The sequence below is a fragment of the Somniosus microcephalus genome, chromosome 12, assembly GCF_052327205.1.
Source record: "Somniosus microcephalus isolate GS21.2 chromosome 12, FLI_Smic_1.0, whole genome shotgun sequence".
Lineage (NCBI taxonomy): Eukaryota > Metazoa > Chordata > Chondrichthyes > Squaliformes > Somniosidae > Somniosus > Somniosus microcephalus.
Window position 1 is genome coordinate 98,853,874 of NC_140998.1, and position 24,651 is coordinate 98,878,524.

Genomic DNA, 24,651 nt, shown 5'->3' on the forward strand with positions numbered 1-24,651 from the left:
ACTGGGAACCGTTCCAGTCAACCAGTCGCTGGGAGCGCCAGGCAGAAAGGAGGGGGGCGCCACTGAATTTCCGGTTCGGGGCGCCCCAAGGGCGTTGCACCATGAAATGAAGTCAGGTTTTGCGCCGCCGCTAAATGTCCGCTCAATGTCGCGAGAGGCGCAGGTCTCGCCGAGCGCTAGCCGCTTTGCGCCCCACTTATCGCCCTCTTAAGGCGCTAACGGGTGGCGCAAAGAACTGAATTTCTCCCCCTTGGTCTGTATTGCTGATGTGGTTAGGAATCAAATGTTCAACCAAATGTCATGAGTTTGACTCTCATGTTGCCTGTCTGGCATGCTTTGACTCAAATATATATATGAGTATATATAATGGAGCACAATAGGATCAAACAGTTGCTATACAAACTTTAATTTTGAAAAGCATGGAAAGTATAGCACTGATCCTGCTTGGAGAGGGTGGGAATACTGAAATAATGCTGCAGTCCTCAAACTGTTAACATTGTTACACAGAACTAGGCTGATGGTTTTAGCTCCTCATCTTATAGTACCAGTTTCATCATTGTCTTGTGCTGACTGTGAAATACTGATAACTTACCAGTGGGGGCTTTCTCTGTCTAGAATGACAAAGCCAAAAAAGTCCAAGTGTGTGAGAGGAAGGTATAACTTTAAATGTGTGGGATGGTGTTGAATGCAAGAGGTAGATTTATTTGAAGCTGTCTGTTGCATTTTTTATGTTCAGCAAAAAAGAAACATGTTTAATTAACCATTTCATTAATACCAGTATACCACTTAACTGTAAATTTTAATAATCCAACTGTCATATTTGATCCTGAAATGAGCTTCCGACCACACATCTGCGGCATAACTAAGACCGCCTATTTCCACCTCCGTAACATCGCCCATCTCCGTCCTTGCCTCAGCTCATCCGCTGCTGAAACCCTCATCCATGCCTTTTGTCACCTCTAGACTTGACTATTCCAATGCACTCCTGGCTGGCCTTCCATGTTCCACCCTACGTAAACTTGAGGTCATCCAAAACTCGGCTGCCTGTGTCCTAACTCGCACCAAGTCCCGTTCACCCATCACCCCTGTGCTCGCTGACCTACATTGGCTCTCGGTTAAGCAAAGCCTTGATTTCAAAATTCCTATCCTTGTTTTCAAATCCTTCTGTGGCCTCACCCCTCCCTATCTCTGTAATCTTCTCCAACACCATAAACCCCCCCCCTCCCCGAGATATCTGCGCTCCTCTAATTCTGCCCTCTTGAGCATCCCTGATTATAATCGCTCAACCATTGGTGGCCGTGCCTTCTGTTGCCTCGGTCCTAAGTTCTGGAATCCCCTCCCTAAACCTCTCCGCCTCTCTACGTCTCTTTCCTCCTTTAAGACACTCCTTAAAACCTACCTCTTTGACCAAGCTTTTGGTCATCTGCCCTAGTTTCTCCTTATGTTGGCTCGGTGTCAAATTCTTTTGTCTTATAATACTCCTATGAAGCGCCTTGGGACATTTTACTACGTTAAAGGCTCTATATAAATATATTCCGCTAATAAACAAGAACAAGCTCAACACTAATGAGACAACATAGATGAATAAAGCCATAAGGGAAAAATTAACGGTAAGGAAAGAGGCATACATTAAGTATATGGACAGCAGGGGGAGCATGAAAAGGGAGAATATGAAGGGATTAGGAGAGAAGTCAAAATAACAATTAGGAAGGCAAAGAGGAGGGGGAGAGCATGATGAGGGAGAATATGAAGAGCTTAGGAGGAAAGTTTAAAAAAAAAAAAAATTAGGAAGGCAGGGAGCAACATAAATTTAAAAAAAGTAAGGTTGGGATGGGAATAGGGCCACTAAGGGATGGAGAGGATAATACCACAGGCAGCAATAGAGATGGCAGAGATATTAAATAATTACTTTGCTTCAGTATTTACCAAGGAGATAGAACAGGTGGCGCTGACATTGGATGATGAGATTAGTAGTGAGTTAACTGCATTTAAAATAAAATGAGATATACTAAATAAGCTAATGAAACTCAAAGAGGATAAACCCCTGGTCCGGACGGATTACATCCGCGCATTTTAAAAGAATCTAGGGAAGAAATATCAAAGGCATTACTACACATATTTAGTAATTCATTAGAAAAAGCTGTAGTGCCGGAGGACTGGCGGATACCTAACGTAATACCTATATTTAAGAAGGGAGATAGAACATGTCCAGGGAACTATAGGCCAGTCAGCTTAACATCGGTGGTAGGAAAAATAATGGAATCCCTACTAAAGAAGAAAATGTGAAGAACATATAGAAACAAAAAATATAATAATATAGTCAGCGTGGATTTCAAAAGGGAAAATCTTGCTTGACCAACCTAATTGAATTTTTTGAAGAGGTAACAGAGAGAGTAGATAAGGATAATGTAGTAGATGTCATTTATCTAGATTTTCAAAAGGCCTTCGATAAGGTACCACATAATAAACTACTGAATAAAGTCAGAGAATGCAGAGTCAGGAGACAAGTAGCAGAATGGATAGCGAGTTGGCTTCAAGACAGAAAGCAGAGCGTAGGGGGTAAACATAAACATAGAAACATAGAAGATAGGAGCAGAAGTAGGCCATTCGGCCCTTCGAGCCTGCTCCGCCATTCAATGTGATCATGGCTGATCATCCAAATTCAGTACCCTGTCCCTGCCTTTTCCCCATATCCCTTTAGCCTCAAGAAATATATCCAACTCTTTCTTGAATATATTTAATGAACTGGCCTCCACCGTCCTCTGTGGCAGAGAATTCCATAGGTTCACCACTCTCTGGGTGAAGAAATTCCTCCTCATTTCAGTCCTAAATGGCTTACCCCTTATCCTTAGACTATGACCCCTGGTTCTGGACTCCCCAGCCATCAGAAACATCCTTCCTGCATCTAGTCTGTCCAGACCTGACAGAATTTTATAGGTTTCGATGAGATCCCCTCTCAATCTTCTAAACTCCAGTGAGTATAAGCCCAATCGACACAATCTCTCCTCATACGTCATTCCTGCCATCCCAGGTATCAGCCTGGTGAATCTTCGCTGCACTCCCTCCATGGCAAGAACGTCCTTCCTCAGGTAAGGTGACCAAAACTGCACACAATACTCAAGGTGCGGTCTCACCAAGGCCCTGTACAACTGTAGCAAGACATCCTTGTTCCTGTACTCGAACCCTCTTGCTACGAAGGCCAACATACCATTTGCCTTCTTAACCGCCTGCTGCACCTGCATGCTTACCTTCAGCGACTGGTGCACAAGGACCCCCAGGTCTCTTTGCACTTCCCCTTCTCCCAATCTATTGCCATTCAAATAATAATCTGCCTTCCTGTTTTTGCCACCAAAGTGGATAACCTCACATTTATCCACATTATAGTGCATTTGCCATGTTTCTGCCCAATCACCCAACCTGTCCAAATCGTATTGGAGTTTCCCGACATCCTCCTCGCAGCTTACCCGCCCGCCCAGCTTTGTGTCGTCTGCAAATTTGGAGATATTACATCCAATTCCCTCGTCCAGATCATTAATATATATTGTGAACAGCTGGGGTCCTAGGTCTGCATTTAGTTGGTCTGCCATTTCCTTGTTTCCCATTATAAATTCCCCTGATTCTGACTGTAAGGGACCTACGCTTGACTTCACTAATCTTTTTCTCTTCACATATTTATAAAAGCTTTTACAGTCAGTTTTTATGTTCCCTGCGAGCTTACTCTCACATTCTATTTTCCCTTTCTTAATTAATCCCTTTGTCCTCCTTTGTTGACTCCTAAACTGCTCCCAATCCTCAGGATTATTGCTTTTTCTAGCCAATTTATATGTCCTCTCCTTGGATCTTATGCTATCCCTAATTTCCCTTGTTAGCCACGGTTGAGTCACCTTTTTTGTTTTATTTTTACGCCAAACTGGGATGAACAAATTCTGTAGCTCATCCATTTGGTCTTTGAATGTTTGCCATTGCCTATCCACCGTCAACCCTTTGAGCGCCATTCCCCACTCAATCCTACCCAACTCGCTCCTCAGACCATCGTAGTTTCCTTTATTTAAATTGAGGACCCTTGTCTCTGAGTCAACTACTTCATTCTCCATCTTAATGAAGAATTCGATCATATTATGATCGCTCTGACCCAAGGGGCCTCGTACAACAAGATTGCTAATTAATCCTTTCTCGTTGCATAATACCCAGTCTAAGATGGCCTGATCTCTGGTTGGTTCCTCGACATATTGGTCCAGGAAACCATCCCGTAAACACTCCAGGAATTCCTCCTCCACAGTATTGTTACTAATTTGGTTGGCCCAATCTATATGTAGATTAAAGTCACCCATGATGACTGCTGTGCCCTTATTGCACGCTTCTTTAATTTCCCTTTTAATGCCATCCCCAACCTCCACCTTACTGTTTGGAGGTCTATATACCACTCCCACTAATGTTTTTTTCCCCTTTAGTATTTCTCAATTCTACCCATACAGATTCCACATCCTCAGAGCTAATATCCTTCATTACAATTGTATTAATCCCTTCTTTAACCAGTAATGCTACCCCACCTCCCTTTCCTTTTTGCCTATCTTTCCTGAATATCGAATACCCCTGGATGTTGAGTTCCCAGTCTTGGCCATCTTTGAGCCACGTTTCTGTAATCCCAACCAAATCGTATTCCTTTACCTCTATTTGCGCAGCCAATTCATCCACCTTATTACAAATGCTCCTCGCATTAAGACACAAAGCCTTCAGGCTTGTTTTTTTAACGCTCTTAAACTTATTAGAATTATTATTTACTGTGGCCACGTTTGATTTAAATCGTTGATTTCTCTGACAGCCACATTTGTTTTTCTCCTTCCTATCTTTTGCTTTTATCCCTGTTTTCCTTTCCTCTGTCTCCCTGCTCAGGTTCCCAACCCCCTGCCATTTTAGTTTAAACCCCCCCCAACAGTGCTAGCAAACCTCCCCGCAAGGATATTTGTCCCGCTCTGGTTCAGGTGCAACCCGTCCGACTTGTACAAGTCCCACCTTTCCCAGAAGCAGGCCCAGTGATCCAGGAAACTAAAGCCCTCCCTCCTGCACCAACTCTTTAGCCACGCATTCATCTGCTCTATCCTCCTACTCCTATACTCACTAGCACGTGGCACTGGGAGTAATCCAGAGATTACAGCCTTTGAGGTCCTGCTTTTTAATCTGCTACCTAGCTCCCTAAATTCTTGTTGCAGGACCTCATCCCTCTTCCTACCTATGTCGTTGGTCCCAATGTGAACCACGACCTCTGCCTGTTCACCCTCCCCCTTGAGAATGCCCTGCAGCCGTTCAGTGACATCCTTGACCCTGGCACCAGGGAGGCAACAAACCATCCTGGAGTCACGTCTACGGCCACAGAACCGTCTATCTGTTCCCCTTACGATAGAATCCCCTACCACTATTGCTCTCCCACTCTTTTTCCTCCCTTCCTGAGCAGCAGCAACACCCCCAGTGCTAGGAAGTTGGCTGCTGCTGCCTTCCTCTGGTGAGTCATCCCCCTCAACATTATCCAAATTGGTATACCTGTTTGAAAGGGGGATGGCCACAGGGGTCTCCTGCACTACCTGCCTGCTTCTACTGCTCCGCCTGGTGGTCACCCATTTCCCTTCTGCCTGTGCAGCCCTACCCTGCGGCGTGACCAACTCATCAAATGTGTAATCCACGACCCTCTCAGCATCGTGAATGCTCCACAACCCATCCATCCGCAGCTCCAGTGCCTCAATGCGGCCCGTTAGTAGCTGCAGCTGGATGCATTTCTGGCACACGTGGTCATCAGGGACACTGGCAGCGTCCCTGAATTCCCACATAGAGCAAGAGGAGCATAACACGGGGCTGGGCTCTCCTGGCATGACTTACCCCTTTAATTAATTTAAATTAATTCAATACCACCAGTTAAAGATATACTCTAGGGCGCTTATTTACCAACTGTCCCCGCTACACCACAGAGACCCAAGAAAATATAAACCGCAGAATTTAAGCTTGTAATAAAAGAAATACTCACCAACCAATCACTTACCTGCTTCCTGGTGACGCCACACTTGGATTACTTTTTACCTCTCTCCTCTGCTGTTGAATTGGTCCAAGCTCTCTGACCTCGCCTCTGCTGAATCCGCCGGTTTTAAGTGCCGCCGGTCGCGCTGCTGCTCTCCCACAGGTCCAAGCTCTCTGACCTCGCCTCTGCTGAATCCGCCGGTTTTAAGTGCCGCCGGTCGCGCTGCTGCTCTCCCACAGGTCCAAGCTCTCTGACCTCGCCTCTGCTGAATCCGTAAAGGGTAGCTATTCACAGTGGCAGAAGGTGGGAAGTGGTGTTCCACAAGGATCAGTACTGGGACCACTGTTGTTCACAATTTATATTAACGATTTAGACCTTAAAATCAAAAACACAATTTCTAAATTTGCGGATTACACCAAATTGGTGGGGGGCGGGGAGGGGATAGTCAATACTGAGGCGGACTGCAACAAATTACAAGAAGACATTAATAAACTTGCAGAATGGGCATATAATTGGCAAATTAAAATCAACACAGATAAATATGAGGCATTACATTTTGGTAAGAAAAATAGGGAGGTCACTTATCACTTGGAAAATAAGAATCTGAATGGGGTAGAGGAACAAAAGGATCTAGGAGTACAAATCACTAAAAGTATCGACACACGTTAACAAGGCCATAAAAAAGCAAACCAAGCACTAGGGTTTATTTCTAGAGAGATAGAATTGAAAAGTAGTGAAGCTATGTTAAACTTGTATCGAACCTTGGAGTACTGTGTGCAATTCTGGTTGCCATATTATAAAAAGGATATAAAGGCACTGGAGAGGGTATAGAGAAGATGTACAAGGATGATACCAGAAATGCGAGGGTACACCTATCAGGAAAGGATGAACAGGCTGGGTCACTTTTCTCTTGAAAAGAGAAGGCTGAGGGATGACCTAATAGAGGTCTTTGAAATCATGAAAGGCTTTGATAGAGTATATACAGAGAGAGTGTTTCCACTTGTGGGGAAGAGCAAAACTAGAGGCCATCAATATAAGATAGTCACCAAAAAATCAAATAGGAAATTCAGAAGAAAGAATGGTGAGAATGTGGAACTCGCTACCACAGGGAGTGGTTGAAGCAAATAGTATCGATGCATTTAAGGGGAGGTTAGATAAGCATATGAGGGAGAAGGGAATAGAGGGTTATGGTGATAGATTTAGATGAGGAAAGATGGGAGGATGCTCGAGTGGAGCATAAACACCAGCATAGACTGGTTGGGCCGAATGGCCTTTTTCTCTGCTGTATATCCTATGTAAGTTGTTGTTGACTATCTACTTCAGTTTTATGATGACTATACAAGATAATAAAATTGGTTTACCTTAAGCTGTCTGAGTGGTGTGCAACATTTGAAATTTGGCATTTTCTAGAGTTTTGAGATTAGTATAGGCAAACCATTAATAAAACTATAACACACTAAAACTTTTAAACATTTTCCATTCTTAAACCTGTTCCTCTTTAAGACTTTCTATAATCGTTGACAAATTGATATCCAATTTAAATTATCAATTATAAAAAGTTGTAATTTAGTTTGTTTATGCAAAACTTCCTATTTATAACAGCAGTGCAGTCAAAAAGTAAATTGAGTTATATTGCTTTTACATTTTGTTTTACACAAATTCTGCTAAAACTGAACCCATCGCAACTAAGAATGGGGGAGGGTTGGAGAGAAAAATCAAACGTGTCCTCTCTCCTCCCCTAGCCACATAACTTAGAGAGCCACCCCACATGTTATCTACAAATAGTTTAGACCACTGCAATCTACAAATACAATCTACAACACTACATTTTCAGACACATAAAATAGTCGTTTTCAAACTATTCTGTATGTGGACCTGTAAATGTTGAACACTTCCGGGAACTCTTGTCATAACTTACTGAAAGACAATGTTAGCTAAACTGAGCTAGTGCTGCAGAAGACATTTAGTAGGGTAAAGCAATGGAAATAACATACTAGTAAGTCAACAATTATAAAAATCTGATAATAGAACCCCTAGGGTTCAGGGATTACAGTTTGAAAACTTGTAATGTAAAGGTCTCAGTCCTCGAACAAAATCAGTGAAATCTAAACCAGGACCTCTTCGTCCTTGTCTATGTTCCTTAAATGAGGAGGTGACTGCACTTTTCTTCAAAATTGTGCAGGCACAGTTAACAAAATGATATCAGTCAATAACAGAAGTCCAGTCACCTTGAATCTTTGTACTAGGTGCCCAATCTCTCTTTTCCACAACTCTCTCTGCACAATAAATAAGAGGGAAAATATAATTTTTTCCCAACCTTTTGCTTTATGCTGTTATCAGTTTGTTCTATATATCTGTCTTTTCTCATTGTTTTCTTTCCTATGTCTCCTTTCCTTAGTAGTATAAATATTACAGGCACTATGATCTGAGGCAGCTGACAGAAAATAAAGAACAAGTAGGGTGATTACCAAAAAGGAATATCAGGAATTTCTGAGATTAGGACAATGGGGGATAGTTTGAGGAGAGATAAGATATGGAAACAAGAATAGAAACCATACTAGAAATACTAGGCCAGCTGAGTTTTTCCAGCATTTTCTGTTGTTACTTCGGATTTCCAGCATCTGCAGTATTTTGCTATCGTGCTAGGAATTGTATGTTTTTCTTAGAAGCACAAGGTGGCAGGATTGTGCTACACCATTGTGTGGTGTCATGTGGGTTTGTGCCTGCAATGCCTCAGGGAAGAGTCATCTCTGGGCTGTTTTCTTGTGCTCCCGAGTGACCGGTTTCACATGATCTCTGGTATGGAAGGTGCATGACATGGAAGATCCAATTTGAGAAAGAGCAGAAAATTGTAGGAGAAGAATATTGTTTGAAGGGTCTGACGAATTGAGTTCTGAGTGCACTGTAGAGCCATGGAATAGAATGTCTGTCATCTTCCATTCTTCACTTTCAATGAAAAATTACTCTTGCTATTGATTTTCATGTGCTTGTTTAGAATGAAGTGGCTATGAAGAGTGAGAAAAAGCCAAAAGCTGTGAATTTCAATCAAAGTGGGGATATGAAAAACACATTGGCGAGGCAAGAAATGTCTCTTCCTCTCTCTCTGCTTAGTTAGCTCTCTGTGACTACATTGTGAGTGTGTGTGGCTCTGAGAGACAGTTCTCTTTCATTTCATTTTGTGTCTCATCCATAGCAAAATGCTAGAGGCGCTTTTACTCTAGATTCTATAGGGTCTTATAAATATTCTGTTGCTACAACTCTCTTTGTGTTTTGGAGGGGATGGATGGAGGAGAAACTACCATTCATTAAGTGCAGTCATGCTAGGATGCATTCATTCACAAGGGCTGTGTTCAATGTTACTGAATTCAAAATGAATCATATTTTAAATTGTTTGCATTCAAATATAGGTAACCCCTTCCAGTTCAGCCAAGGCCCAAACTATTTCTGAATTCAAAATTATCAGCATTTAGTTAATAAAATCTGAAACCTATAAAATTATGGGGATATTTTCTTAATGAAGATAAAAATGTATAATGACTAATAAGTAAAAACGAAGTTGTATAGCAAGCACCTTCTTCTTTCATGGTGTGGGAATGTATAGTCCTCTCCCTCTGTTTCTTTAACCTGTGCTATGCTTTTGAATACTGTCGCTGCTACGAATCATTTACAACTAATCCGCATGAATTTGATTCCTTTCATATTTGCATCAATTGCTACACGAAAGGGAATAGGGTATTTCTACTAAATATATCAGTTTCCTGATGAAGGAATGATTGTGCATTTTTATGCAGTACATTTATGCAAATTCATTGCATTTTGATTATATGATCTGGGAATGCCACATTAGTGACAAGGGTGCAAAGCTCACAATGAAAATGATACCGTTGGGTTTTTCCAGAGGTGATTGCACAACTCTAAGTGGGAGTATCTTGTTCACATGGTTACCACACAGGTACAGAGACAGCTGCATGTGGATATTTCGAGTCAACATTTGGGCATGCAGAATTTATCTTGTCGCCTCCCCCCACCCTCCATTCACTTCACTTGGAACTTACTTGAAGCCTTTGAAGTTTTTAAAAATTCAGTCATGTGTTGTGCACAACATTTGAAATACATTTGAAACTGAGGTGCTTACTGGATACTCACTGCAGCTTGCTGAAACATGCAAATTTGGGTTTGTGGTGCAGTGATTACACAATTGAATAACACAGCCAAAAGTTTCCAAAACCTACACAGTTTGTTCAACAGTAAAGTTGTACTGCTAGATTTGCATGTAAATCAATGAATTCGAAGCTGAAATTAAAACTCTTGTTTGAAATTCTTTGGAATTACACAATGGACTTTCCCTGAACATTCTGGATACACCAGTAATTTTCATTTATAAACTTGATACTTTAGACAATAGCAGAAAGAGAGAGCATTTGTTTTATGTTGGTGAGCATCCTTTGAGTCAGAAATTTGTGGATTTAAGGCGCATTCTGCATAATTTGGGTTCCCGTTCTAGCACAGTACTGAGGGAGTACAATGCTTCAGATGAGATGTTGAAGTGAGGCCCTCTCTGCCTGTTTCACTGGTTCAGGCAAACATTTAAGATCCCATGGCATCTTTTGAAAAAGAGCAGGGAATTCTCCCAATGTCCTAGCCAGCTGTCTTTTCTCAGTCAACACCACCACAAAGAACCAGATGAATTCGTCATTCATCTCGTTTGTAGGATCTTGCAGTGTGCAAAATGGCTGCCCAGTTTGCATAGGTAACAATAACAAAATGCACTTATATAGCAGTATTAACATGAAAAATATACCAAGGTACTTCACAGAGGCGTCATCAAAACAAAAGTGGATTCCAACCCAAAGAAGGAAATAATAAGAGGAGTGACCAAAAATTTGGTCAAAAAGGTCTGTTTCAAGGAGGGTTTTAAAGGAGGGTGGAGAGGCAGAGGGGTTTTTAGGAAGAGAATGCCAGAACGTGGATCTAGGCGACTGAAGGTGCTGCTGTCAATGCTGGGATGAAGTTGGGGATGCGGGAAAGGCCAGAGTCAGTGGAACGGAGAGTTTGCTGGAGGTTGCAGAGAAAGGGAGGGGAAAAGTCATGAAGTGGTTTAAACACAATGATAATGTTAAATTTTATGTCATCAGGGAGCAGCATGTAGATGAGGAAAAGGTCGCCAAGGGACAGCATGTAGATGAGGATGAGGAAGAGAAAGAGGCCACAAATAGATCCTTGGCAGACTCCGGAGGCAATAGTGTAGGGCAGAAAGAGAAGCCATTGCTGGAGGTGTTTTGGCTACATTTGTATAGAAAAGAGTGGAACCAAAATAGAGCAGTCCCACTAAGCTGGGCAACGGAGGAGAGGCATTAAAAGAGGATGATGGTGTGGTTGACCATGTCAGAGGCTGCACATAGGACAAGGAGAGATAATGCACCATGATCACCATCACAGAGGATGTCATTTGTGACTTTGGTTAGGGCCATTGCCGTGTAGTGGTGGGGTGGAAACCTAATTCAAGTGATTCAAGCAGGGAGTTGTGGGAAAGGTAGGTATGGATTTTGGAGGATCGAGATTGGGGGTCGGGGAGGACAGTTTGCAAGGTAAAGGGCTCAAGGCTATGTTTTTTGATGAGGGTTGATGGTGATGCTTTTGAAAGTGAGGGGGACAGTACCTGAGAAAAGAGAACATTTACAAGGTCAGCTAGCATGGGGGCCAGGAAGGGAAGTTGGGTGATTAAGAGTTTAGTGAGAATCAGACCAAGGGAGCAGGAGGGGAGTATCATGGACAAGATGAGTTTAAAGAGGGGAGATGGAAGAGATACTAGAGAGAGATGTAGATCCAGAGCTAGGGCAGGGAAAAGTCTAGAAGAGGATTGGCTTTGTGGGAAAGGGGAAGTCCATGAAACAGTGATAAACTTCAAAGTTATTCCTTGTTATAAAGTGCCTTGAGACATGTTTGAGGTGCAGTAAGGGGCTAGTTAAATGCACTTAGGACCAGCTGTCTCACTTATTAAACTTGAGTGTTTGAAATTCTGTTGATAAGTAGCAATAATGTTAATGGTTGATCCGTGAATGTATGATGTACCGTAGTTTTATGGTGCAAAGTATTATACAAGAACTGAAGTTACATTTCTTGAATACTAGAAAAGCCAATTATGATTTGGAAACACCATGCAAATTGCTCTTCATTTAGTAATAAATCTTTTGCACAGCAGGTTTCATGGCAAATATTATAATTTTACATTGCTTTGCCTTTGCATAGCAATGATTAATGTACACAGTGTGCCCACTATTCATGTTCCCAAATTACTGGAAAATTCGTCAAACATATATTTCTGTTACAAATTTAGTTCTCTGATGACTAGTTGCACTTTACACCATAATAAAGAGTTTACTTTCCATCTCTGTGTCTTGCTTTATGAAAACGGTACTTTCCCCTTGAGCATTGAATATTTAAATGCATCACATTCAGTGGTAACTGCAACAATGTCATGATGCATATCCTCCATTAAAATTGAAGGGGGTCGATTTTGACTTTTGGGCAGCCAGCCGGCGGAGTGTGCCAGCTGGTTGCCTGTACCCGCAGCATAGAGTAGGCAGCGATTTTGAAGCACTTGCTTCATTTGCATCGGGCTGACGAGCTGTGGGGCGTCCAACAGGCATCCCAGTGCTGCTCGCCAATTGAGGCCGATCAATATCGGTGCCCTGGCCGCCAGGGAGGTGGGGAGAGTTGCGATCGTGGAGGTTTGGGGTCTCGGTGTGGCAGCAGCCCTGACTATTTTTGTGGGGCCTCTTCGGCCCCATCACCCATGGAACTGGTCGGAGTGTGCATAGCACCCGCTCAGGCTAGTTCCAATCTAAAATGGCAATTGGGGTCCTAGGACTCCGATTTACATACTAAAAGAGGCTTACCACTTAAGAACATAAGAATTAGGAGCAGGAATAGGTCATACAGCCCTTTGAGCCTGCTCCACCGTTCAATAAGATCATGGCTGATCTTCAACCTCAACTTCAATTTCTTGCCCTGCCCTATCCCCATATCCCTTAAATTCCTCTGGAGTCCAAAACTCTTATCTATCTCAGCCTTGAATATACTCAATGACTGAGCATCCACAGCACTTTGGGGCAGAGAATTTCAAAGATTCACAACCCTCTGAGTGAAGAAATTCCTCCTTATCTCAGTCTTAAAAGGCCTACCCCTTATCCTGAGACTATACCCCCTAGTTCTAGACTCTCCAGCGAGGGGAAACAACCTCTCAGCATCTAACCTGTCAATCCCCCTCAGAATCTTATATGTTTCAATGAGATCCCCTTTCATTCTTCTAAACTCCAGAGAGTATTGGCCCAATCTACTCAATTTCTCCTCATAGGACAACCCTCTCATCCCAGGGATCAATCTAGTGAACCTTCGTTGCACCGCCTCTAAGGCAAGTATATCCTTTCTTAAATAAGGAGACATGGGGGGGGGGGAAATTTGGTTGCTTTGCGCCTCCCGTTAGGGGCGCTAATGGGGCGCAAAGCAACTAGCGCCTGGGCGCGGTGCCGCTAACACCTCCCACGAAATTCAGCAGGAGGTTAGCGGCGGCGGTAGCCAATAGCACCCCCGGCGCTGCGCCTCCGGCAATGGTGTCGGTGCCATGCGCAGCGCCCCACTCGCGCCCCCTGATCTAACGCCAGACGCTATGCCCGACAGGGTCAGGGTGGCATTTTTGCAGCCGGGGTGGCGATAATTAAGGGCCAGGTGCCGGGCGGCTTTTTTTTGGGCCCAGCACCTGCCCCCTCTGGCCTCCTCCTGCGGGGTGCCGGCCGCGATCCATCAGCCCAGCACTCCTCTTGCGTACCGGGATCTTTTGCTGGCACCCCACTCCCCGGTGGTCCAGCAAAGCCCCGGTGAGAGCTGCGCTAGGCTCCTTCCCTTTAATCAGGGGAGGGAGGCCTGTAGTACCGCGGCGCTATGTGCTGACACGCATGGTGCTGCTGCACATAGCGCCGCGATATTCAGTGGGAGCACCCCAAGAGGAAGGGGGAGCGCTTCCAGTAGTGCCCCGGCTCCTGCTTGGGGCGCTACCATTGAATTTCGGGCGCGGGGACGCTAACCTTTTCGGGACGCTAAAAGTAATCTGGCAAAGTTATTGCCCCAAAGGGGGTGGGAGCCAATTTTCCCCCCCCAAAATTTTGCACAGTTCTCCAGGTGTGGTCTCACCAGAGCCGTGTACAATTGTAGTAAGACATCCTTACTGTTGTACTTCAACCCTCTAGCAATAAAGGCCAACTTGCCATTTGCCTTCCTAATTGCTTGCTGTATCTGTATGCTAACTCTCTCTGTTTCTTGTTCTAGGACACCTAAATCTCTCTGAACACCAACATTTAATCGTTTCTCACCATTTAAATAATATTCTGTTTTTCTATTCTTCCTACCAAAGTGAATAACCTCACATTTCCCCATATTATACATCATCTGCCACCTTATTGCCCACTCACTTAACCTGTCTGTATCCCTTTGCAGGCTCTTTGCACTCTCATATCTTACTTTTCCACCTAGCTCTGTATCGTCAGCAAACTTGGATACATTACACTCGGTCTCTTCATCTAAGTCATTTATAGATTGTAAATAGCTGAGGCCCAAACACTGATCCTTGCGGCACACCACTAGTTACAGCCTGACAAGTTGAAAATTACCTGTTTATCCCTACTATCTGTTTTCTGTCTGTTAACCAATCCTTTATCCATGCTAATACCTTACCCCCAACTCCATGTACCCTTATCTTGCTTAACAATCTTCTATGTGGCACCTTATCGAATGCCTTTTGGAAATGCAAATATACTACATCCACTGGTTCCCCTTTATCTACCCTGCTGGTTACGTCCTCAAAAAAACTCTAATAAATTTGTCAAGCACGATTTACCTTTCATCCAACCATGTTGACTCTGCCTAATCATAGCGTTGGAACAGGCGGGTGCCCAGCGGTAGACTCCTCTCAAAAGGTCATCGACCTCTTTGTTAGTGTTAATGGGGCGGTAAGGCTTCCGACCCCATTTTGAAGCCATTACTGCCCCGTTAACACCAGGCAAGTGAAAATTGACTCCAAGGTCTCAATTCAGAATTTATTTTAAAATCCTTTTTGTATTTGATACCACGAATGTATGGGATTCTGTACACAGTGCATTTTATATACATTACACTGCATGTATGGTTCAGCACAATCTTTTATTACTGTATTTATGCTAAATGTGTGGTTGCATATTGATAATTTCATGAAAATCGGCAGTTTGCATTGGTAATGAGACCTAGTTCTAGTTGAAGCGGTGATCTCATATCATTTGTGTTAGCACAAGCTTGTGAATAGACAATTTTTTAAACTTCAAATTAAGTTAAAGCAGTAAGTTAGCTGAACTTTGTAGATTAGGAAAGTCCCAAGTTCAACCCCAGCTGAGGACCCTATTGTCAAATAGCCTCCACATACTCAAATGACTAGGCTCATGTGAAAATGGTCAGTTGAATGAGGCACTTGAGAGCGACTGGTGTGCTTAAACTGCATCCAACAAAAATCAGTGCGTTTAGGAGAGGAGGAAGGGAGAGCATACATTGATTGAATGGAAGAGGAACAAGGAATTAAAGTTTAAGAATTGGTGCGAGGGGTGGGACATTACTGCTGAGCCCAAACCTGCCCTGGCTAATCAAGTCTTCAACACTAAAGAGTAACAAGCCCACGTGTTCCCCCTCCCAAAAAGAAAAGCCTGGGATCACTAAGGCCAATTACACTGTCCTACTGATGTCCTGGCTGAGAAGTGAATTCAGCACACGCTAGAATCAAATCCAAGTTCCTCCTGGTTTCTATGGCTTAGCGAAGTGCTTCATCATGTGGTTAATTTGCTCTACAGAGCAGTAGTGATTCCTGCCCTCCTGTATGCCTCAAAGACATGGACCATGTACAGCAGGCACCTTAAAGCACTGGAGAGGTACCACCAACGCTGCCACCGCAAGATCCTGCAAATCCATTGGCAGGATAGGCACACCAACGTCAGTGTTCTCACTCAGGCCAACATCCCCAGCATCGAAGCTTTGACCACGCTCGATCAGCTCCGCTGGACGGGTCACATCGTCCGCATGCCCGATACGAGACTCCCAAAACAAGCGCTCTACTCGGAGATCCAACACGGCAAGAGAGCCCCAGGTAGGCAGAGGAAACGCTTCAAGGGCACCCTCAAAGCCTCCTTGAAAAAGTGCAACATCCCCACCGACACCTGGGAATCCCTGGCCCAAGACCGCTCACAGTGGAGGAGAAGCATCCGGGAAGGCGTCGAACACCTCGAGTCTCTTCGCCAGGAGCAAGCGGAAGCCAAGCGCAAACAGCGGAAGGAGCGCACATCAACCCAAGCACCCCACTCAAATTGAGTTACATATTAATTAAGGGACAGAATAATAGTTATAATGAAGGTTGAAGAGAAATGACAAACACAGCACGTCTTGGGTGAAATCTTTCAAGACCCTGTGCGATTGATGGCTTACTGACAATCGTGTTTGTACTGCCTGCATTTTTCTGTTCATTTGAATTGAAAATCACCAGCAGTGCAAATGTGATTTTTCAATAAATCGCCTGCTGTGTGCAAGGCTGGTGGCACGATCTCTCAAAATGTTGCCCATATTCTCATGGTCTCAAGTTGTGAATCTGACTTGGTCAAATCTTCCCGTGTGGGATCCAAATAAGTACAGTATTACATAGAATTTATAACAACAAGATTTATATAGCACCTTTAACGTAGTAAAACGTCCCAAGGCACTTCACAGGAGGGTTATCAAACAAAATTTGACATAAAGAGATACAGGAAACTTTGGTTTATCCGGAGGTTGTATGGCCGGAAACCTCGCTCTAACGGCAGAAATCAGCAGCCGTTTTGGTTAGGTTTTTTTTCTTCTCCTAGCATTCTTTTAACAGGCAGGCTCTGGAAAGCGTCTTTGTAGCTTAGCAACAGCTTCAGAGACGCTTCCAAGGTACGGGTCGAGTGTTTACAAGCTGTTGCTGAGCAACAGTGTTTGTTGTCAAATATGGAGATTTTCATCTCCGTATGCTTCAACGTTAACTTTGCATGTCCGGCAGTTTTGATATATCGGCAACACGCCGGTCCTGTCGGTGCCGGATATCAGAACTTTTCCTGTATTAGGACAAATGACCAAAAGCTTAGTCAAAGAGGTAGGTTTTAAAGAGCATCTTAAAGGAGGATAGAGAGGTGGAGAGGTTTAGGGAGGGAATTCCAGGGCTTAGGCAGCTAAAGGCATGGCCGCCAATGGTGGAGCGATTAAAATTGGGGATGCGCAAGAGGCCAGAATTGGAGGAGCGCAGAGATCTGAGGGTTATAGTGCTGGAGGAGGTTACAGAGATAGGGAGGGACGAGGACATGGAGAGATTTGAAAACAAGGATGGGAATGCACAGAAACAGTCATTGCAGGATGCAAAATGACAAGATAATAAATCACACACGGTCAATGCAATTATGGCCAGCCATCTTCTGAAGGAGATCAGAAGGCTCTGTGGAAGTTACTGTAATGAGCAGGTACTTTTTATTAAATACTTATGCTATTATCAGTGATTCAGAGACTAAAGCTTAGAAATTACTCTTACCCATAGTATTAGATGAATACTTAATACATTCATATGATACTCCTTCGTCTAGATTTTAACCAGTTAAAATAAATAGGTTAACACCTACATTAAAATAGTGTACGGAAGATTACCATAGTGATATTGTTATATTTTTAAAGATATTTCTCCTGCACTCTGTGCCATGGACTATAGCCATAAGTGATTCCTCGGTCCCTATGGCAGAACTTGACTATATGCACAGTATCTGGTCATGCAATGTGAACCGGGGTTGACCAGAAACCTTGTTAATGTAATAGTGTGACTTAGGCTTAAAACTGCAAATCAGGTTTATTAAAAGCAAAAGTTAACAGTAACATAAAGTCAGTACAGCAATCAATGCATTTGGCCCAAGATTTCTAATATATCCTCAAAACAGAAATAATAAAAATTTCGTCACTTTGACGACTCTCCTAGTAATAGTAAAACTGGACCAGCGTCCATAGCATAACTTATACATAAGGGTTTGTCCACTAACATGGATTCTCCAGCCTCTTTTTATGGGCTCTGAAGAACTGGCAGAAAACAACAACTTGCATTTACTTAGAGCTTGTAATGCACACAACATCCCAAGGGTCATTACAAAGAGATAATAAGAGAAATGGATGCCAAGCCATGAGAGAGGGGTTAGAAAAGGTTACTGAAGATTAGCTCAAAGGGACAGGTTTTAATGGAGGATGGAGAGATGGATGGGATTTAGAAGGGAATTTCGGAGACTAGGGCCAAGGAGACTGAAAGCTCTGTGACGGATGTTGGGGCAATGGATGGGAAGAGCGCACAAGGCACTAGATTCAGAGGAGCAAGGGTATAGGAGGGGATGTATGTTTGGAGGAGGTAGCGGACATAGGGAGGTGTGATGCAGTGGAGTTCTCCAATATAATGGCCCAGAAATTCGGGTTGGGGGCTTCCTGCGGGTGCAAGCCCCCGATCTGCACTTAGCTAGCGTGCCGGCCGTTGAGCTGTGGGCCCCCGTGGAATTCCGATCCTGGGCCTGGTCCAGCTGCCGGCGTGCAGTGCTTGTGTATCCCAGGGGCGCAGTTAGTTCGAAGCGTCCCCTGGGATCACATGGGCCATGGGGAGCCAATCTGAGCAGGGAATGCTCCATTCATAAGTCTGACAGGAAGTGCTGTCAAACTTAGAAATACTACGGGCCCTTTCTTCTTACAAAACATCACTAAATCTTCAAATAATTTTTTTTTTTAAATCACATTTTTTAAATAAACTATAAATTAAATGAAATAACTATTTTAAACAATTTAAATTTTTGAAAAAATGTTTTTATTTTCTAACGGGGCTAAAAATAAACTTACCTTGCTTTAAAGTATTTAAAAATAATAAACCTGTGGAAAAAATGTTTTAATTTTAATTAATTCACCACTTACCTTGTAAAAAGCAGGCCTTCCACCAGCTTTTTACATTTCTAAATTCTGCAGGCTTACCTTGGGAAATCTGTAAAAAAAAAATGAAGTTCGATGCGCACGCGCAGCCTCTCCCGTGCATGCGTTCGACCTCTGAACCCCTGCTTTCAGGGGAACGGAAGTGCCGGTTTCCTGCGCATGCAGGAAACCGGCACTTCCATTGGGCCTACGGGTGAGTACCCCATGCGTACTCACCCGTGGAGACCCGAATTTCTGGGCCATTAGTGCTGTGGTAATTTGTTCCACAGAGCAGAAATATTGCTTAGTTGCTGTGTAACATTACAGTATGAGCTGCTAAACTCCTCCAACAATGAATCAGCCCATGCCAGCCTACAGCAGGACTTGAACAACATACAGGCTTGAGCTAGCAAGTAGCAGGTAACAGTCACACCATATAAGTGCCAGGCAATGACACTGCAACAATAAAAATCCCAACTACCTTCCCCCACTTTCAACAGTGCTTTCAACACTGACCAGAAGCTTAACTGGGCCAGTTATGTCAACACTGTGACTACACATGTAGGGCAGAGAATGAGTATGCTGCAATAAGTATCACACCTCCTGACCCCATAAAACCTATTCAACGTCTACAGGGCTGAAGTCAAGATGCAGCAACACTCAAGAAACTCAACACCATTCAGGACAGAGCAGTTTCTGCACTATGAAGTGCAGAAGATCAGAGGGACCTTGGAGTGCATGTCCATAGATCCCTGAAGGTAGCAGGACAGGTAAATAAGGTGGTTAAGAAGGCATACGGGATACTTGCCTTTATTAGCCGAGGCATAGAATATAAGAGCAGGGAAGTTATGTTAGAACTGTATAAAACACCAGTTAGGCCACAGCTAGAATACTGCGTGCTATTCTGGTCACCACAATACAGGAAGGATGTGATTGCACTAGAGGGGGTGCAGAAGAGATTTACGAGGATGTTTCCTGGGCTGGGGAATTTTAGCTATGAGGAAAGATTGGATAGGCTGGGGTTGTTTTTTTTGGAACAGAGGAGGCTAAGGGGAGACCTAATTGAGGTGTATAAAATTGAGGGGCCTAGATAGAGTGGATAGGAAGGACCTATTTCCCTTAGTAGAAGGGTCAATAACCAGGGGGCATAGATTTAAAGTAATTGGTCGGAGGTTGAGAGGGGAATTGAAGAGAAATGTTTTCACCCAGAGAGTGGTGGGGGTCCGGAACTCACTTCCTGAAAGGGTGGTAGAGGCAGAGACTCTCATCACATTTAAAAAGTACTTGGATATGCACTTGAAGTGCCATAACCTACAAGGCTACGTACCAAGTACTGGAAAGTGAGATTAGGGTGGATAGCTCTTTGTCGACTGGTGCGGACAAGATGGCCCAAATGGCGGCCTCCTATGCTGTAAATTTCTATGATTCTATGATTCTGCTTGATTATCCCTCCCCATCACTAGACTCAACATCTACCCCCTCTATCACCAGCACACTGTGGATGCAGTATGAACTATCTATAGGATGCATTGCAGCAACCCCCATCCCCCTCAATCTGTACCACTGAGAAGGGTAAGAGCAGCACTGTCATGAGAACACCTTCCCCTCCAAGTCACACACCATCCTGACTTGGACAAATATTGCCATTCCTTCAAAGTTGCTGGGTCAATATTCTCCTATTCCCTACCTAACCACAAGGACTGCAGTGTTGTGGGATAAAAGCCCATCATCACCTCCTCGGGGAAATATCCTCAGAGAAAATAAATTTTAAAAACAGTACGCTACTGACTTATACTATGTAAAAAGGTGGAGTTATAATGGCCTTCTACAGGAAACTTTTTTTTATCCGGGACCGACGTGGTGCTGGTTCATCAAAAATTCCGGATAACCGAAAGCTATAGTAAAAGATACGGAGAGCTGACAGCTCCGTATAAAGCAACAAACCCTGTTGCTTAGCAATAAGTGCAGAACAATGGCCACAAGTTCCAAGCGTCTCTGTAGCTTAGCAACAGCTGCAGCCACACCCTTGCACAGCAACAGATGGAGGAAGGCAAGTACAATATGAAGTAAAACTTACCTGAACCTACTCCTGAATTTTGCCGGTTAACTGAGGTTTCCGGTTATTTAGGTGCCGGTAAATCAAAAGTTTCCTGTACAAGAGATGAATACAAAATAATTGTACTTTATACTGGAGTTGGATCATTTTCTTTTCCCACAGGAAGAGACAATCCCAAAAATGTATTAAAAGTTTGTGATATAAATATTTTAATAGTGTTATATGAAGAAGTGTATGAGCTGATACCATTAGCAGTAGAGGAGCTTGGCATTCAGTGCTTTCCAAATGCCGCCTTTGCTAGTTTCATAACTTCCTACATGGTATTGCAACAGTGTCCAGATCATAATTGCTCCCTTATTAAAAGAAGAAAAAAATACTTTTACATCTGTATTGCAGATTCATAACACCATGTGTATTAAATATCAACCTATAGCTTAATAATGTGCAAATGTTTTTCAATGCAGCTTCTTGAGGTAGTTTCTCACCTTGCACAACAAAACTTGCGTCTCCTTGTCCTTGGGCGCAAGCACATGCTAAGAGGAACACGTAGCTGGGACAAAGGTCATATGGCTGCTATACAGAAGTATGCTGACTGCTTCTTTACAGCAAATATGTAAGTCAAAGAGGAAGTTCAGTATAAGGAAACTTAAGAAAATACTGTCATTGCCTTTTTTTTTAATTGAATAATTGTAACATACAAACATATGAAAAGGGCAGAGAACGATCATTGGGTCCATCAAGCCTACCTCATCGAGACATGGTACAGCCACAGACAGCATAGACCCACCCTCTAACCATGCAATATCCTGGGAGAGGGAAAAACCACAGCCAATTCAGGAAATACTCTAGGAAATTCCTCTCCAACTCCCTAAGGCATCAAGTAAAGCTCCAGGAGATTGTGGCAATCCACAGCTCATCATAATTGCAACTAACCAGCAACTTGTTCTCTATAACTGGAAATTTATTTTTCACTCAGGAACTTGTCGAGTTTTATTTTAAAAATCTGTAGTGAATCCATACCCACAATATGTTTCAGAAGGTGATGACACTGCAAAGAAAAAACTTCTTGGCATCTAACCTAAGTATTTGCTTATAGATAGATTTTATATAATCTAGTTCTACCATTCCGATTTTATATAATCTAGTTTTGTCATTCCTATTTAACTCAAATTATCTATCCAACTGGACTGGGTTATTTGAGATGGATGGGGATGGTAGAACTAGAGGACATGCATATAAAATATAAAAAGCGTCAGTCATATCCCTTCTAAGCCTGCATTTATCTAAAGTAAATAATCCTAACCCTTGGAGCCTATCTTCATAACTAAGAGCTCTAAGGTTATGTATCATTCTAGTCAGAACCTCAGTATCCTTTACCATATGTAGGGATGAAATTTGGTTAAAGAACTGCAAATACAGAGAAACAAAAGCCTTATATAGCCTATTTCTAATGCTCTTCATTTTATACTCTGCGATCCTACCAATACAACCTAAAACCCGATTAGCTTTCCCTATAGCCATCCGACGCTGCTTGTGCACCTTTTAGCAAGTGATCAACTATTACCCCCAGGTGCCTTTCTTAATTGGTTATCCTTAACAAATACTCCGCATGGTATAAACATGCCTAGAGTTTCCTAACCTCAAATGCATAATGCTACATTTGCCCATATTGTTGGCCTGCAACCTATTGATTTGATCTAAATTACAATGCACATTTTTGCGAATTTAAGGACAGTTCCATTTAAGCCTTCCTAAATATCATTAAAAAATATGCAGCATCGGTCTTGACACAGAGCCTTGTGGAACTCAAACCGTGACCAGGTCCCATTCAGATCACTCCCAATGTTGACAACCCTCTAGCTACAAGATATCAACCAATTATTCCCACCTAACAGCATACTCAGTATAATTTTCCTTAAATCTATCACAAGGGAAAATTTAGCCCTCCTGAAATCAGGTACTAATGTTATATTGTCAGTAGCATTAATTTGCCTCACTAACTGAAATCTAATGATTCAATGATCACTTTTGCTAGATGTTCCCCCACACGAAGATCACACATCATTAATGGCCCAGATTTTGCTCTCAGCCATTCACCTCTCGTACAGTTGCCCACAGACTTTTTGCAGGCTCGTCAGCGAAGACTACCAGTCAACTGGCATCTATTTCCATGTGGTACCCTCTACAGGGGATCTGTGGTGTCTGTGACCATGGCAAGCAACAGCAAGGCTCTTCAACCAATCAGATTGAAGTATCCTCACTGAGCCACGCAGTCCAAACCAAGAAATATAAATTACATTTAAATCATGTACAGGAAGCAAAATAAAGATTGGAAAATACAGATGGGATTAAGGGAGAGAGATAAAAGAGACAAACAATTTAAAAAAAAATTATTTTACTTTTTTTTAAATCTACAACATTAATTTTCTTCTTAGGGAATGAGACTCCACACTTATAAAATAAATTTTTCAGGGCCAGAGAGGTTGTTTAGCAGTAATTATTACTTATACACCGTTAAAAACTCACTTGCTCCTAATTGTACCAGTCCTAACTTTTTCAGTCGTTTTTAGTGCGGAACTAGTGGGCAAATACCTCAAGTTCACACCGTTACAGTGATTTCAGTGCACCCTGTGGAGGAGAAGGGTATCTCTGACAGCAACTTTTGGATTTCCACTGGTTTAACTGCGCATGTGCGGATGCCAGAAGTTGCTGTCAGATTTACCCTGTAATAACAGCGAGCGCTGATAGTCTCACCGTTATTATTACAGCAGAATTTGGGCCATTAAGTATTAAATCTAATAAATGGTCCCCTCTCGTACTTTCCCTAACATGCTCAATAAGGAAGCAATTGTTAATAGGTCATTTTGTCTTCCCACCCTCTGAATTTGGTATCCCATTATCACACCAGATAATGGGCAGAACATTACAATCTCCTATGACAAAAGTATCATGTTCTGTTGTTCTTGTAATCTGATTAGAGTTCCTATCTTTCTCAACCTGTTGCTCTAGAGGCCTATGACTGACGACAAAAATCAATTTTGGATCCAACTGTACCCAATTAATTCAACTCCCTCCTATTAACCAATATTCCCATCAATATTGCAATTATGTCCTCGTTTACCCCCTCTTTTGTGACCCAATCTATTCTTTCAAATCCCTTGTACTCTTTCAACTGCACTTGAGATCCACCATTATCTAACCAAGTTTCAGATATATCTATAATATCTAAATTCTCCATGGAAGTGTATGCTTGTAATTCTACTATTTATTTGTAATACTTACAGCATTAACATCAAAACATTTCAAGGAATTCTGTACATGCCTATATGGTTCACCCTAAGTATTGTTCCCCATTATTGAAATTCATATTGTTTTATTATTACCAGCATTTCCATTCATTCCCTAATCCTATAGGGACAATACACACTCCCTCTCCCAACTAGTTTAAATACCTTTCAATGGCATTTTCTACATTCAGAGACAGCTTTCAGCCTCCAACAGATTCAAATGAACCCCATTTCCCCTTAAAACTTATTGCCCCAGTAAATATCCCCCAGTTGTCCACACACACCAGGTTTTCCATGTG

The 24,651-nt window shown here is 42.8% G+C and overlaps 1 protein-coding gene across 1 annotated transcript in view; it reads left to right on the forward strand.

Moving 5' to 3' along the window:
- Nucleotides 1-24,651, forward strand: part of prorp (protein only RNase P catalytic subunit) — a 107,775-nt gene that overhangs the window by 47,223 nt on the left and 35,901 nt on the right. Inside the window, exon 5 of the mRNA XM_086003329.1 lies at nt 21,530-21,678. Within this exon, the coding sequence (XP_085859455.1) occupies nt 21,530-21,678 (149 nt within the window). The remainder of the gene's footprint in view (nt 1-21,529; nt 21,679-24,651) is intronic.